Source organism: Pipistrellus kuhlii, unplaced genomic scaffold, assembly GCF_014108245.1.
Source record: "Pipistrellus kuhlii isolate mPipKuh1 unplaced genomic scaffold, mPipKuh1.p scaffold_m20_p_1, whole genome shotgun sequence".
NCBI classification, from domain to species: Eukaryota; Metazoa; Chordata; class Mammalia; order Chiroptera; family Vespertilionidae; genus Pipistrellus; species Pipistrellus kuhlii.
The window spans coordinates 43,468,188-43,481,766 of NW_023425404.1; the positions used below are offsets into that span (position 1 = coordinate 43,468,188).

The 13,579-nt window shown below is 42.0% G+C and overlaps 1 protein-coding gene across 1 annotated transcript in view; it reads left to right on the top strand.

The window, feature by feature from the left end:
- The window catches only part of ONECUT1 (one cut homeobox 1), a 38,348-nt gene extending 34,313 nt beyond the window's left edge, over positions 1 to 4,035 (top strand). Inside the window, exon 2 of the mRNA XM_036441470.2 lies at positions 2,061 to 4,035. Coding sequence (XP_036297363.1) covers positions 2,061 to 2,350 — 290 coding nt within the window. The 3' untranslated portion in view covers positions 2,351 to 4,035. The remainder of the gene's footprint in view (positions 1 to 2,060) is intronic.
- The last annotated feature ends 9,544 nt before the right edge of the window (positions 4,036 to 13,579 follow it).

Sequence of the window (13,579 nt, forward strand, 5' to 3'; positions counted from 1 at the left end):
AGAATGAACCTCAACTAAGAGCAGCCAGCCACCAATTCTCCCAGAAGCCTTAGCTCTGAGGGGATGAGGGTGGCATACCACAGCATCTCTATCCCTAATCTTGTTGCTTTTCAATCCCCCATGACACTACCAGAGGAGTTTTACTAAACTCAAGTTTAATCACACTATACCCTTACTCGTAACCTTTCAATAGCTCCACCTCACCTACAAGATAATACAATTCTGATCTCTGACTACCTGTGAAGCCTTGTCTCCCACAGCTTTCCTCCTGCGTGCACTCTTGCCCCACGAATACCAGTCTCCTAAAACTTATCAATCCTTCATGGATGCTGCTGCCTCTGCTGAATATGAGTTTGTCCCACTTCTCTCACTAGCAAGCTCCTATTCATCCTGTAGGACCCAGCACATGCACCCACTCCTCTGTGATGCCTTCCTTAATATCCTCAAGCAGAACTAATCTCCTGTGTACCCTTCTTCTACTCTTGGCGTTATATGCTTATGTGACTGACCTCCTTAAGAGCAAAGCCTGTGTTACATTCACTTTTGAATGCGAATGAATCAGCCATGTACGTCAGTATTGTATACAGCTATGTCTACATATGTCTACTGACTCAAACTAATTAGAATTTTTGGTCTATGCTGCTGTTTTTGCAAGTACTTAATCCACTTGTCCAATGAAGGCTATAGGCCTATGGTGGGAGGGACTCTGTGGAAATGCAGCTGGCTTGGTATATATAGCTCTGTGCAGTTAATAAATACTTCACATTGTGTTGATGCTATTCTCTTATATTGGGAAAGTGACATACGGGGTATGTCATGAAAGGTACCATGTGGCCTGACTTGCCCCAAAATCTATCTCTTATGACTGAGATCTCTCCCTCATGTTCATTCTGAAATTCTGGCCAGGTCAGTGGTTCCTTCAGGGGAGTGAATGCACTCTAAGGCATGGGCGGGCTGATGCATCTGTAGAAAATAATTCCTATGTCTCCTTATGTTTATTTTACCTATTTAAAAATTTATATTTTATATGTGCTTTATAATGCACATAACATAGTATATACATCTATCTATACATGCATTTAATTTATAGATAAATAGTATTAGGGAGTCTACACTCAAATCATTTTTTTTTTTTTACTTAGTAGCATATGGTTAAAAAAATACTTGGATACCCCTAGATTGGGCTCCAAAGACTGGAAGCTTCTTCAGCCTTCTCCCAGTAGCTTTCCAGCTAATCTGATTGCTGAGCTAATGCGTGCTAATGGGCACTTAAGGTCTTAGGGAAACTCTGAAGTCTGGGATCTGGAGTAGTTAGGAAGGAAAGGTAGGGGCGGGCGGAGGAGCAGGGCTACCCGGGGAAAGCACAGAGGCTGCATCTAGTCGGAGATGGTGAGCCATCTCGTGAGGAATTGAGAACCTAGAGAGCTCTAGGTTCAATTGCTCTACAAAAAGCCAGGGGTGGGAGGCGGCACTAGGCCGGACAGCCAACTGCAGGGTGGAGGGGATATGAAAGGACAGCAGTCCCTACCTTCATGAGGAAGATGCCCACCTGGCTGTCACTGCGGCTGGAGCTCATCTCAGAGTATAGCGAGCCAGGTGCCACATTGCCTTTATAATTATCCACAGTGTGGGTATACAGATTTTGGGAACACCCTACATACTATTTCCCGCATCCTTACCACAACCCAGCCAAGTGGGTATTCTTATATCCATTTTGCAGATGGTGATAAAAAATTCAAACAATAAGTTTGTTTAGCCCAAGCCCTATATTCTACAGATGAGGACTGTGAGGTCCAGGTAGGATTAACCAATTTACGACAGATAAAATGCAGATTCTGTCAAAGCCTCAAAGCCAGGACTCTGCGCAGGACTGCCAGAACTCCACCTCCTCCTAATTCTCCATCATTTTGTTACACTTCCCTGCCAGCCCGCCATGGTGCTAAAACCAGAGGTCAGCAGGCAGAAAGCAGGCGTGTGGAGTGGCTCACACATCTTCTTGGCTGTGCCTTTCTGGATCTTCCCAGGCAGTGTGTTCTAACGGCCTCTGTGTTTCTTTGCAGCGTGCAAAAGGAAAGAGCAAGAGCACGGGAAGGATAGAGGCAACACCCCCAAAAAGCCCAGGCTGGTCTTCACAGACGTCCAGCGCCGGACTCTACATGCAATATTCAAGGAAAACAAGCGTCCGTCCAAAGAATTGCAGATCACCATTTCCCAGCAGCTGGGGTTGGAGCTGAGCACCGTCAGCAACTTCTTCATGAACGCGCGGAGGAGGAGCCTGGACAAATGGCAGGACGAGGGCAGCTCCAATTCAGGCAACTCATCTTCATCAAGCACTTGTACCAAAGCATGAAGGAATCACCACAAACTAAAACCTCGGTGGAAAAGCTTTAAATAAAAGAAATTTTTAAAAGACCAGGACCTCAACATAGCAGGTTTATACTTAGAAATATTTGAAGAAGGAAAAAAAAAGAAGTGTTATTTATAGTCCAAAGAAACCAAAGACTTAGTTCACCTGCATTCTGACTTTGTTCGGAGACACACCTTTCAGCGAGTCGACAACTTGGCAAGAAGAGTTAGGAGCAGGAAAACACCACTGGATCTCACGCCTTCGACCCATGACCCTTCTCGCTGTGCTTGGCTGTTTCGTGGTTTGGAGCAGTGCTTTTGAGCCATTGAGTGGACATCTGTTAAGATCAGACTTTCTCATCTGTTCCACTGCGCCACGAAGGTGTATGATATCTCAGTACTGTGTGTGGGTGCGTGTACACACACACACACATACATACACACAACCACCACCACCACCACCACCACCAGTGGTCAGGGACTTAGGCAGGGCGGGCCTTCAGGGAGGGTTGTACTGGTAGGAGAGCAACCATCCATGTGGGGTTGTCTGAGTTCATTGGATTGGGATGTGATGTCGCTCACCTAGCCTATTGTTTGAACCTGCCAAGCCTGCAACCTAAATGCAGATTCAAACCCAGCAAAGAAAATTTGAATGACACCTAAACTCGTGCATTCTCTTTGTTTGTTAAGGACTGTTCAGATACTTTTTAAGAAATGAAATAAGAGTCCATCCATTAAAAAAAAAATCACCTAGGTACCAAAGAACACACTTAATATTATAGTGCAGGTATTTTATTGCAATGATTTTAATAACCAAAGCTATTTTTACACAAGATACTATGTAAAGTTATACATAAGAACTAATCTAGCTGTAACACACATGCCATGTAGAATCATGACTTTTATTTATGACTCTTAAAGCATTTGAAATATTTGTTTTCAGAACTGGCAAGAAAGAATGTCGCTTCAGGGAAGCAATTGCTACCATCACAGAGAGGTTGATGCAGTATGCATGTACACCCAGGTGGCACACTCCCTTTCGGGACCCGTAAATGTCACTTAGGTGGACATATGACATGATTCCAGAATCTGTTTAGAGCTGGGAAAACCTGTTGATGCTCCCAAAAATAGGATCCCATTTGTAAACTAGAAAACTAAGTTTACACAGGGCAGGTAACTGAATTAGAAAATTTGTTTAAAGTAATGCTTTTCGGTAAAAAGACCATGGAACTAAGACTCCATACTTAGATTAATTTGACAAATTTGCTGCATGCCTTTGACACCAAATACATTTCAAAAATACAAACTAAAATGGAGCTGACCAACTTTATTATTAAAATGAACTATCTAATATTTGAATAATCCTAAAAATATAATCAAACTTATGTTATTGCCAATCCCAAACATTTTATGACTTGGACATGAACAAAAATAGCAGGTCCAGCCCAGAAATGGGAGTTCTCCCGGTCTTCAACTGCTTACTTCGTTCCGCATAGCCTCCGGAGCGTACCACCTTCTTTCCTGCTGCTGCATTAAGCTGAAAATTTTATAACATAGATTCCACTCTCTAACAGGGACATATAAAAACTAGACCTGAACCTCCAAAAGTAAACATTTAAATTCATATTTTCTCAAATCACTTAACCAGGCCTATAGGAATCAAGGCGAAAAGGAAAAAACAAAACAAAAACCAAAGATAATACAGTTGTGATGATTTGATTTCAATAAGAAAACAATCATTTGATTTCCCTCTTCTCCCCCCTCCTCCCACCAAATTCTCTCTGAATTCCATTGAATTATCACTCATATAATTAGATGTCTTTTGTACTATTGGGTAAAGAACTGCATAGTCTTGGTTAATTAGCACATCTAACTAGAAATATAAAATTAAATGTTATGGCAACAATAAGTTGTTATTGAGAGTCATTAAAATGCTTTAAAAAATTAAACCATCTTGCCTAGGTCTAGAAGAGGCAGGCACCTGGAGAGAGGAGGCCACACCAGCCTGTCTCCTCCATGTCTGCTGGAGGGGGAAAGGAAGCCGGCATACTTATGTCCTCTTTCATGAAAGAACGTATTTACCTTGACACATGCTGTCTATTTTCTTTCTCTCACCTCAAATTCCAGCTTAAAAATTTCCCTTCTAAACATGGCACAATTACAATTCAGCTGTTAAAAGATACCATTTAAATGGCCACCTCCACGATTTGCTAAACATTTAATCTTGTCAATTACAAAAACTAAAAGGAAAAAAACTGATTAACGTTTTCTCTTTCCCTGAATAGAGGGGACCCTGGTTACAGCTACATAATCTAATTTAGGAGGGAGGAAAGCCTTATTTATTTAAAACAAGAGAATGTTAAAAACAGGGAAGTTCAAGCTGTATCTACACCCAATCTTACCAAAGTCAATGCCCCAGGAAAAACAAAAGTAGAATTCAGATGACCACTTTTTTTTGCTTTGATTTTACTACATGACTTGCCCAGTTAATCTAACCACATTTTAAGTTTTCAACCAATTCTTTTGGTACTGTGTAGACACAGTGTCAAAGAATATTACTACATTTTTAATATTCTCACCATGCTTTTTTGAAAAATAACCAGTGATTCTATTTGCTAACACCAAAGATAATTTTCATACCAGCATTGAATGTGCACCCATTATGCAATTTCAGGGCCTAGAGATATATTTTCTCACAAACAGATGCACAAATCCAAGCCTGAAAAGCAATCTTTTTACTTGACTGTTTAAACATCTTCACAATCTCTGCTTCTGAGAAATCACAATGGACAAACTCAGCTTCTCACAGCAATACACTTATCCCATCAAGTACAGCTGGTTCTATTCTGCTTCTGACTTGTCACAGAGAGGGAATGCTTCCATTTCTGTCTCACTAATTTACGGCTCAGGTTCTAAACCCAACATAGCTAAACAGATCACATAATTTTGTTCACCCACCATTTCCCAGTCCTTGAACAAAATTCCCCTAAAAACTCATATATATATATATATATATATATATATATATATATATATATATATATTCCAAAACTGCACTTCAAATAACACATTTTGGGGGGTTTTCACAGAATGGAAATTAGACTGGTTTTGGCCAGAAATCATTTATGTCCTCTCATGACCAAACGCTTCCCTGAAAGGGAGCCAAGAGAAAGAGTGAACACCACAAAAGCCCAGACTTCCGTAAATGTTCAGGTGGAAAAATTCTGGGTGCTGAGAACTGAGTGTTCCGGTCCCTGGATGCAGCTGGAATAGGCCCCCCAAAACCAGAGAAAATGTGTGGGAAAGTTCTAACTGAACATGTCACTCACTCTGCCTCCTTCCCTCAGAAAACCGTAATTAATTTTCCGGGAACAAAGGTAAAAGCACTATGCTATGTTTGGACTCATGTCCCCACCACTCCCCTACCCCCGCCCCACCCCCTCTCCCATTGCTACCCCAGGCGAATGACCCATCTTTGCAGGTTAAATGCAAACTTGACTATACCAAAGAGTCCTAGGACATTTTCACATGAGCTTATAAGGCATTTTCCCTCAAAAAGATCCTCCCTTCTTTGTACATAAAGGATGAAAACTATGCATTTAGCAAACAAAGAGAAAGCACTTCCCCCTTTCCTATCTAGCTGTTTAGGGTGCATTCAAACACCAGAGGCCATTTTGAGATGCGATTGGCCTTCTGGATTATTCTTGTGGTGTGGTTAGCTTCACAGTGCATTGGGTAACTATTTCCTAAATAGGAAGGACAAAGAAGCAGAAGGTAAAAAATAGCTACTTCCACGTGTAAAAAAAAAAAAAAAGAAAAGAAAAGAAAAAAAGGAAAAAAAAAGGAAAGAAAAAAGAAAAAAAAGAAAAAAAAGTGTAAAGATCTACTATTTATAGTGTGAACCAAAGATGCTACCTCACTCGATTTCCATTGGTGATTTTAATCACATTGATATGATACCAAAGAATACCAAAGATATTTTCATGCACGGCCTCCGTCTGCCGAGGGAACTCCACCCCACCCTTCTCCCACCTCCTCGCCCCTCCTCACTCTTCACTCAGTGTGTAAACTTGTCTTCATTCTTAATAATAATGAGACCACAACAACAACACATTAGGAAAATACTACTCTTATGACTGCTAGTTCTCCTTGTAAATCTCTAGGCAAACATGTTGCAAACTTTGTAAACTCCTAGGACGAGTGCCTTGCTTGAACCAAAGTGTTAAACCGCTGTTGACCTCTCTCACCTTATACTCTTTGAATACCTCAGCCTCTTAGAAAGGCCACTAATGGAAAGAAAAGGAAAAAAAAAAGGAATAATTATTCACCGTGGTGCTTTTTCCGTGCAACCATGCAATGAAACTTTCTTTGATACCAAAGGATGACTTTCCCCCCAATTTCTTGCTGAGAAACCAAAGCTCCTCCTCCTCATTCCCTCTTGAGGTCCCCCCCACCTCACCGAGTCCCTTCACCAGGCAGGCCGTGCATCACTTTTACCAATTCCTCCAAATACCTCATAGTAATAACGTGTTAGGGTTACGTTGTATAGAGAGTCTATGTGATAAGGCAGAACTTACTAGTTTGATAATTGTTAAGGTTACTTTGAAAAAAACAAAAAAAAACAAAACACAAACCTTTATAATTCTTATTTATTTTATAGTTTGTATGTTTGGGATGTCCGCCCCCTCCTTGCTTCGGTTTGGGGTTGATTTTCTTGGCAGAACTGCTCTGTTGCTCAAGGAAGACTTAATTTCTGGATACGTCCCCCCACGTGGGTGAAGGGTTGTGTAAAAAAAAAAAAAATGCAAGAATGGAATAAGAAATGCTTTTCATTTGGATGGTTACTTAGATAGTTTTGTGTTTCGTAGTAAAAATTTGTTTCCACAGGGTAAAAAAATATATTATATATAAATATATATATAATCTCTTTTTTTGTGAAACTGGTTTCTATTTTCTCTATAATGTGCTGTGATTCTTTTTAATTTAATTACATTTTATATGAGCTTATTTAATCACTGCTTTAATTTATGACTGTGTAGTTTTTTAAATGTATATAGTAGAACCCAAACGGCCGAAGCTTTGTGTTACAATCTTTTTGTTCTTGATGCTAAGATGAGCTGAAGGCAGGGTGCGGCCTCAGCTTCTCTTGGCAGGCACCTCCGCGTGTGCTGTGGACACTGCCTGTGCCCCCTCCGAAGACTTGTACATGCCAAAGTGAGTGTTTCAAGGCAGTCCTTTTTGTCCCTTGGAAAGAAGAAAGGCGTTATTTGTGATCCTCCTTTAACTTATTGTTGTTGGTTTTTTTTAAAGAAAAGATTACCTTGCAGGTTAGACCTGAAATTCCAAAGAATTTAAGACTTGTTTATGTTCCAAAGCACTGGCATTTGTGAGATACTTGGCTAATTTTTTTTTTTTCCATTCGCACGGGTCTGAGAAATAGAGTATAGAAACTCAAAGAGACAAGCTAACTTGAATTTGGAAATCCTCTTCAGTTTCCCCAAGTTTCTGAATGGCTTCAAGGCAGGGGCAGAGCTGAGAGGGGTGTACAATGGCTTCCCGCCCTGACAGAGCAAGTCCAGGCCGAGGGCAGGGGCCTGGACCTGACTCATGAGAGAAAGAAGCAAAACAGGATTGCTCGGCCCCGATTGCTAGCCCAGTTTAAGGGAAATGGGTCACAGTTGCATATTCCAAACCCACATCTGTTTCTTAGAATCTGCTACTCATGACCCCCAACCAATTCTCCTCAAATGTCAGAGTCCCCTGGCGAGCGTACCAGGCCTGCTTGAGTTTGTCTCCTCTCGCTCTTCATCTTGCCTCTGTTTTTCGTTTCCACGCACCGGAGGCGGCCCCTGCCTCTGGCCCCTGCGCCCAGGCTGGCCAGATACTTGGCCCCGGTTCCATTCAGATCAGCACACGCAGACTTCTCAGCCAATCCGCGGCATCCTCAGCAGGCCCAGTGCCCGCCCGCTATGTTGCTGAAGTTGAAGTTGCTTCAGCTACATGGCACACATCCATAGATGTAAATACTTTTCCTCTCAATACAAGAAATTCACATTCTTTTGCAGGGGTGTTTGGGGTGGGGAAGGAAAGGGAGGGCTTAGCTTTTGGGTCAAATGCTACACTTTCTTACAAGCATCCTTGTACTCGTTGTGTATTTTTAGTAGGGCAACACGTCTGCTCTGAGTCGCAGGACCATTCAGCGCTCTGTTGGTCAGCATTGACTAACCGTGTGTTTTTCCTGCCGACACGGGGCAGTGAGTTACAGAAAGCCAGGAGGGCGGTGGCGGGAGAAGACTCGGACCCTCAGCGGGGAAACGCTGAGCAGAGCGGTATGCACAAGGTCGTGTTTCCTGTTTCTGTGCTAGTCTCGATTTTTTTCTCTTTTTTTGTGTGGATGTTCTGCATTTATTACATAATCATTGTGGACTCATTTTAGATATGCCTTTGGAACCACGTGACGAGTATTTTTTAACAAAATAAACTTTAAAGCATTGTCTTCCACTTGCTTCGGTGATCGTCTTCATATCGCCCCGTGTTTTCTCATCCCTTCCGAGGTCAGCCCACCTGCTGCTCCCTTAGGCCGTCCTTTCCCCGCTCTTCTCTCTTCAAAGCCCCTTGGACTTCAGCTGTTGTTTGAGTGTGACTCGTTTTCCCTGTTCAAGTTAGCTTGATGGTTTATTATGTAAGGAGGGTGCCTAAGACAATCATCAGGTAAAAAAATATATATATAAATAACGGGGAGGAAAAAAAAAAAAAAGGTCAATAGAGTAGAAAATCTTCCAAGAGCAGAGGGAGTTCTTCCTTAGCAATGGGGAGGGAGGGAGGGAGGAAGAAAAAGTAAATAAATGATTAAATTGATTTTAACAACCTAACCATGAGGGGCTTAGATTTTTTATAAAAACAAATGTTGCTGTCATTTTCTTTGTCGATTAGAAAGCAGTGGTAGTTTCTACGTTGCATCTACATTTCAGATGAAATGATTATTGTACCCAGTTACGGTTGTTCGCTAATATTTTGTCTCTCTCTTTCTCTGTGTCCAATGCTTCTTCTGTATTTTTGTGTGTAGCAACAAAGCGTGTAATGCATTAGGCGTTATTCTGGTTTGTTTATGAGTATTTCCTGTACTGCATTAAGGTTCCTTTCTTTTCTTTCTTTTTTTTTTTTTTTTAAGCTTCGCTACTGTTCTCCCTTTATGCCGTGCAATATCATCTGCTGTGTTTGCTAAGCAAAAAAAAAAGAGGAAAAAAAAGAAAAAAGAAAAAAAAAAAAAAAAAAGCAAGTGATGATGCCATCATGCTTTTCAGTGTTAAAATGTTTCAGCATTTATGTAGTCACCAAAATGTAGTAAATAAAATGTTGGATTTTCCAGCACTTTAAATTTAGACAATTTCTTGTCTTTTGTTTTATTCTTTGTAAACCTCAGGAGTGACTAATGGTCTTTCTTTGGAAGAAGGGTGAAGCTGAGAAGGCAACGTGCTTGCAAACGAAAGCCAAGGCCATGTTTTAAAGCGATGCTACTAGTGGCTGCCTGGCCAGCATGGCTTAGTGGTTGAGCATCTACCTATGAACCAGGAGGTCACAGTTTGGTTCCCAGTTGGGTCACATGCCTGGATTGCAGGCTCGATCCCCAGTGTGGGGCATGCAGGAGGTGGCTGATCAATGATTCTCTATCTCTCCCTCTCTTTTCCTCTCTGAAATCAATAAAAATATTTTAAATAAATAAAATAAAGAAAGATTAAGTAAGTGGGGGTGGGGATGGGGGAGAAGAAGGTCTTCTCTAGTGGAACTCAAGGAAGTTTTTAAATGTAAGTGCGGTGTTCTATTTGTAGATTTAGCCATTGATATTAACCTGATTGACTCTCGGAAGAAAGAAAATTATTATTAGAGAATATAACCTTAAGAAGTCCTCTCCAGTAAAATAATGGTTTGTGTTGTTGGGGGTGGGTGTCTGTCTGTCAGTCTGCCTTAGGCTATGGGTAGTTGGAGGTGTTACAGGCAACCAACACACCCGAAAAGGTGTTATCAGACAGCCCCCTGCCTGAGTCAGAGGGAGAGTGCTGACCCTTCCTGGTTCTTGTCTTCTCTGAATGAATTCAAATGAGTGACTCCAGGTGATTGCATTGTGATAAAGTCAATTTATTAAGAAAGTGAAGCATGTTATAGAGCATTGGCCTGTGCACCGAAGGGTGGTGGGTCCAGTTCCGGGTCAAGGGCACATACCTGGGTTGCAGGTTCCATCCCCATCCTGGTTGGGGCTTATGCACATTGATCTATGAACTAAGAGGTCAGGGTTTGATTCCTGGTCAGGGCACGTGCTCAGGTTGTGGACTGGATCCCCAGTGTGGGGCATGCAGGAGGCAGCTGATCAATGATTCTCTCTCATCATTGATGTTTTCTATTCTCTCATTCCCTCTTCCTTTCTCTCTGAAATCAATAAAAAAATATTTTTTAAAAAATAAAAAAATATTTTAAAAAAGAAAGTAAAACATACAAATTTATTAAAGAAGCAAGGCAAACAAATCTATCATCCGACATAAAGCATGGATCTGCTCACTAGTTAATCGGAGGAGCAAGAGGGGTGGAGAGTTTCTACCTTATATACATTTCTGTCTATAGATTTTTAAATTCCTCCGCTGAATATCTTGGTACAGATTAATTTTCAAGGTCCCCCTTTTACTTTGTTGTGGCCTTCCCAGAATTTGTGAGAAGCGCCTGGCAATTTCATCTTGCCAAATCCCGAGACTGTTGTCTTTTCTGTTTAGGGAGTGAAATAAAACTGCCCTTTTTTCCCCCTTTCCTCTCTCCCCTTCGCTCTTTTCCTGCATTCTCTCCTTAACAAGGCTTTTCTAACCATTTGTTCTCAAGTGCCCTTGGTTTGGGGAAGATAATGGCTTGGTTTTTCAAACCAGCTGCGAGCTGTCCATACTGCTTGGCTTTGTTTAATTTTCTTGTCTCCCGTTCCCTGTTCCCCCTGCCCTGAAATTGTTCTAGCTTCTTGCTATCCTATAATAGGGGGGCTGGGAAATTAGATCTTCTATTTAGTAGAGGGCAGCGAATGATCAAGAGGCCTGGTGTAAGGAAGAGAGAAACAAGGTTTGGAATTCCTGACGTGCTGATTGCTAGCTGTGTGACCTACCAGAGGGGTGTTCGGCTCTGCCCCAAGGAGGATTAATATCAACGTTATTTTAATGGTGCATAGACACCTTGCTCCTCTATAGTTCTGTTCTCTCCGGATATGGTCAGTTTCATGTGTCAACCTGTGTAATCTCTATTCCCCGTTCATTCAACCGAATGCTAATCTAGGTGTTGTGATGGTATTCTGTGCATGCTATTGTATTAATATTCATAATTAGTTGACTTTAAGTAAAGGAGATTATCCCACACAGGTGCATAAAGGTATTCTGATTCCCAGAAATATGTCAGAGCTCATCAAAGTTCTTTATGAGCATCTCATTCCCAGCTTTGCCTTTTAAGATTTATAGTGAGTTTCTTGTTTTCCCCCACTGTGGCCAGTGTCTCAGGCAGCTGCAGATTAGGCCATTGTTACTGATTGTTCTTGTCCAGAGACAAGGTTTGGGGAATCCAGCAAACTCCGAGTTAGGTTAAATTTTTTAAAAAGCACTGTAAATGGAGGTTTTGAGGGAACCTCCAGATGGATCAAGTAATAATTATGAGCCCTAGCCAGTTGTTCAGTGATTAGTGTGTCAGCCCATGGACTGAAGGGTCTCAGGTTTGATTCCTGTCAAGGGCACATATCTCGGTTGCAGGCTTGATACCAGGCTATGGTCAGGATGCATGTGGGAGGCAACCAATCAGATGTGTTTCTCTCACATTTATGTTTCTCTCTGTCTCTCCCCCTCCCTTTCACTCTCTCTAAAAAAATAAAAAATAATAAAAAATAATTCTGAGAACAGTGTTTAGGGAAGAACTTCAATCCCATCTGTTAGTTTTCACTCTGATTCTAGGGCTGTTCCTTGTCAAGGCCACCACAGAACCAAGAGGGGGACACAGCTGAGATGAGCACCGATGAAGATAACACAAAGCTAACTCTACCCACTAAGATTCAGCTTTTTTTTTTTTTTTTTTTTTTTTTTTTTTTAATAAACATTCCTCAGAATGTTGCAAGCCTGTGGTTAATCCCAGAATTCTGTCTGCAAAAGTTCGTTTTGATGATTTTGCCCATGTTGCCATTGCTTTTATGTAGGAGTGGCTTTTGGAGGTCCTTTCTCAGCCATCCTCCTCCTCTCCCTCCCCCCAAAGATGAAGCCGCAGAGCTGAGGGCCAGGAGCCCTCTCTGGAAGGCAGCCATAACCACACGGCAGTGCTAACAACCTTTAGAACTCCTAGGTTTTTTCCGACCTTTGTAACATCTCCGCGGTTGTTTTTGTCACGCCAAGTCTGTTTCCCCACAGGGTAAAACACAAAGGTCCTGAGGGCCTGGACTGGGGACAGTGAACTGATGAACCAAAGAGAGATCCAGAGACATAGAAGCATATCTGGCCTGGCCAGCAGCAGCATATCTCTTTCTCTCAGGCCTCCCTAGGGCTGTTGATCAGACCCACCTCTCTGGTTAGGTCCGTTGATTGGCCTGGAGATGCTGACTGGCATAGAAACCAACCAATCAGAAACAAATCTGGGTGAAGTGTGAGGAGCCAATGGGTGCCTAGGAGGTAGAACTTTTGACACTGACTGGCATAAAAACTGACCAATCAGAATCAAATCTGGGTGAACTGCGAAGGCAGAACCTAAGGTAGGGGCTGAGGAGGGCTTTTAAGGGCAGTAGCTTTTGGGTGTAAGGTGTAAGAAAATAGTCCAATTTTTTAATGGCAGGTTTGGTAATATAATGTATATGGCTGGCTATCAGTCCAGATATAGGGATTATGTATTTTTGTCTGCCAAGAGCATTTCCTCCTGCTGAATAAAGCTTTTCCCCCTCATTTAAGCAATCCTATCCTATATAATCTACCTATACTATTAAAAGGGTAATATGCTAATTAGACCAGGCTAGCTAGCCATCTTCTGGATGTCTGACTTCCTTTCAGACAAAGCCATTGTGGTAAGGGCTGAGGCAGAGACTGTTAGGAGCAGTCAGGATGGCAGGTGATGGCAGTTTGGGGCAAAATCAGGCCAGCAGGGGAAGGCAGTTGGGAGTAAGATCAGCTGGCAGAGGAGGGCCACTGGGAGTGAGATCAGGCCGGCAGAGGAGAGCAGTTGGGGACACCCAGGCCTGCAA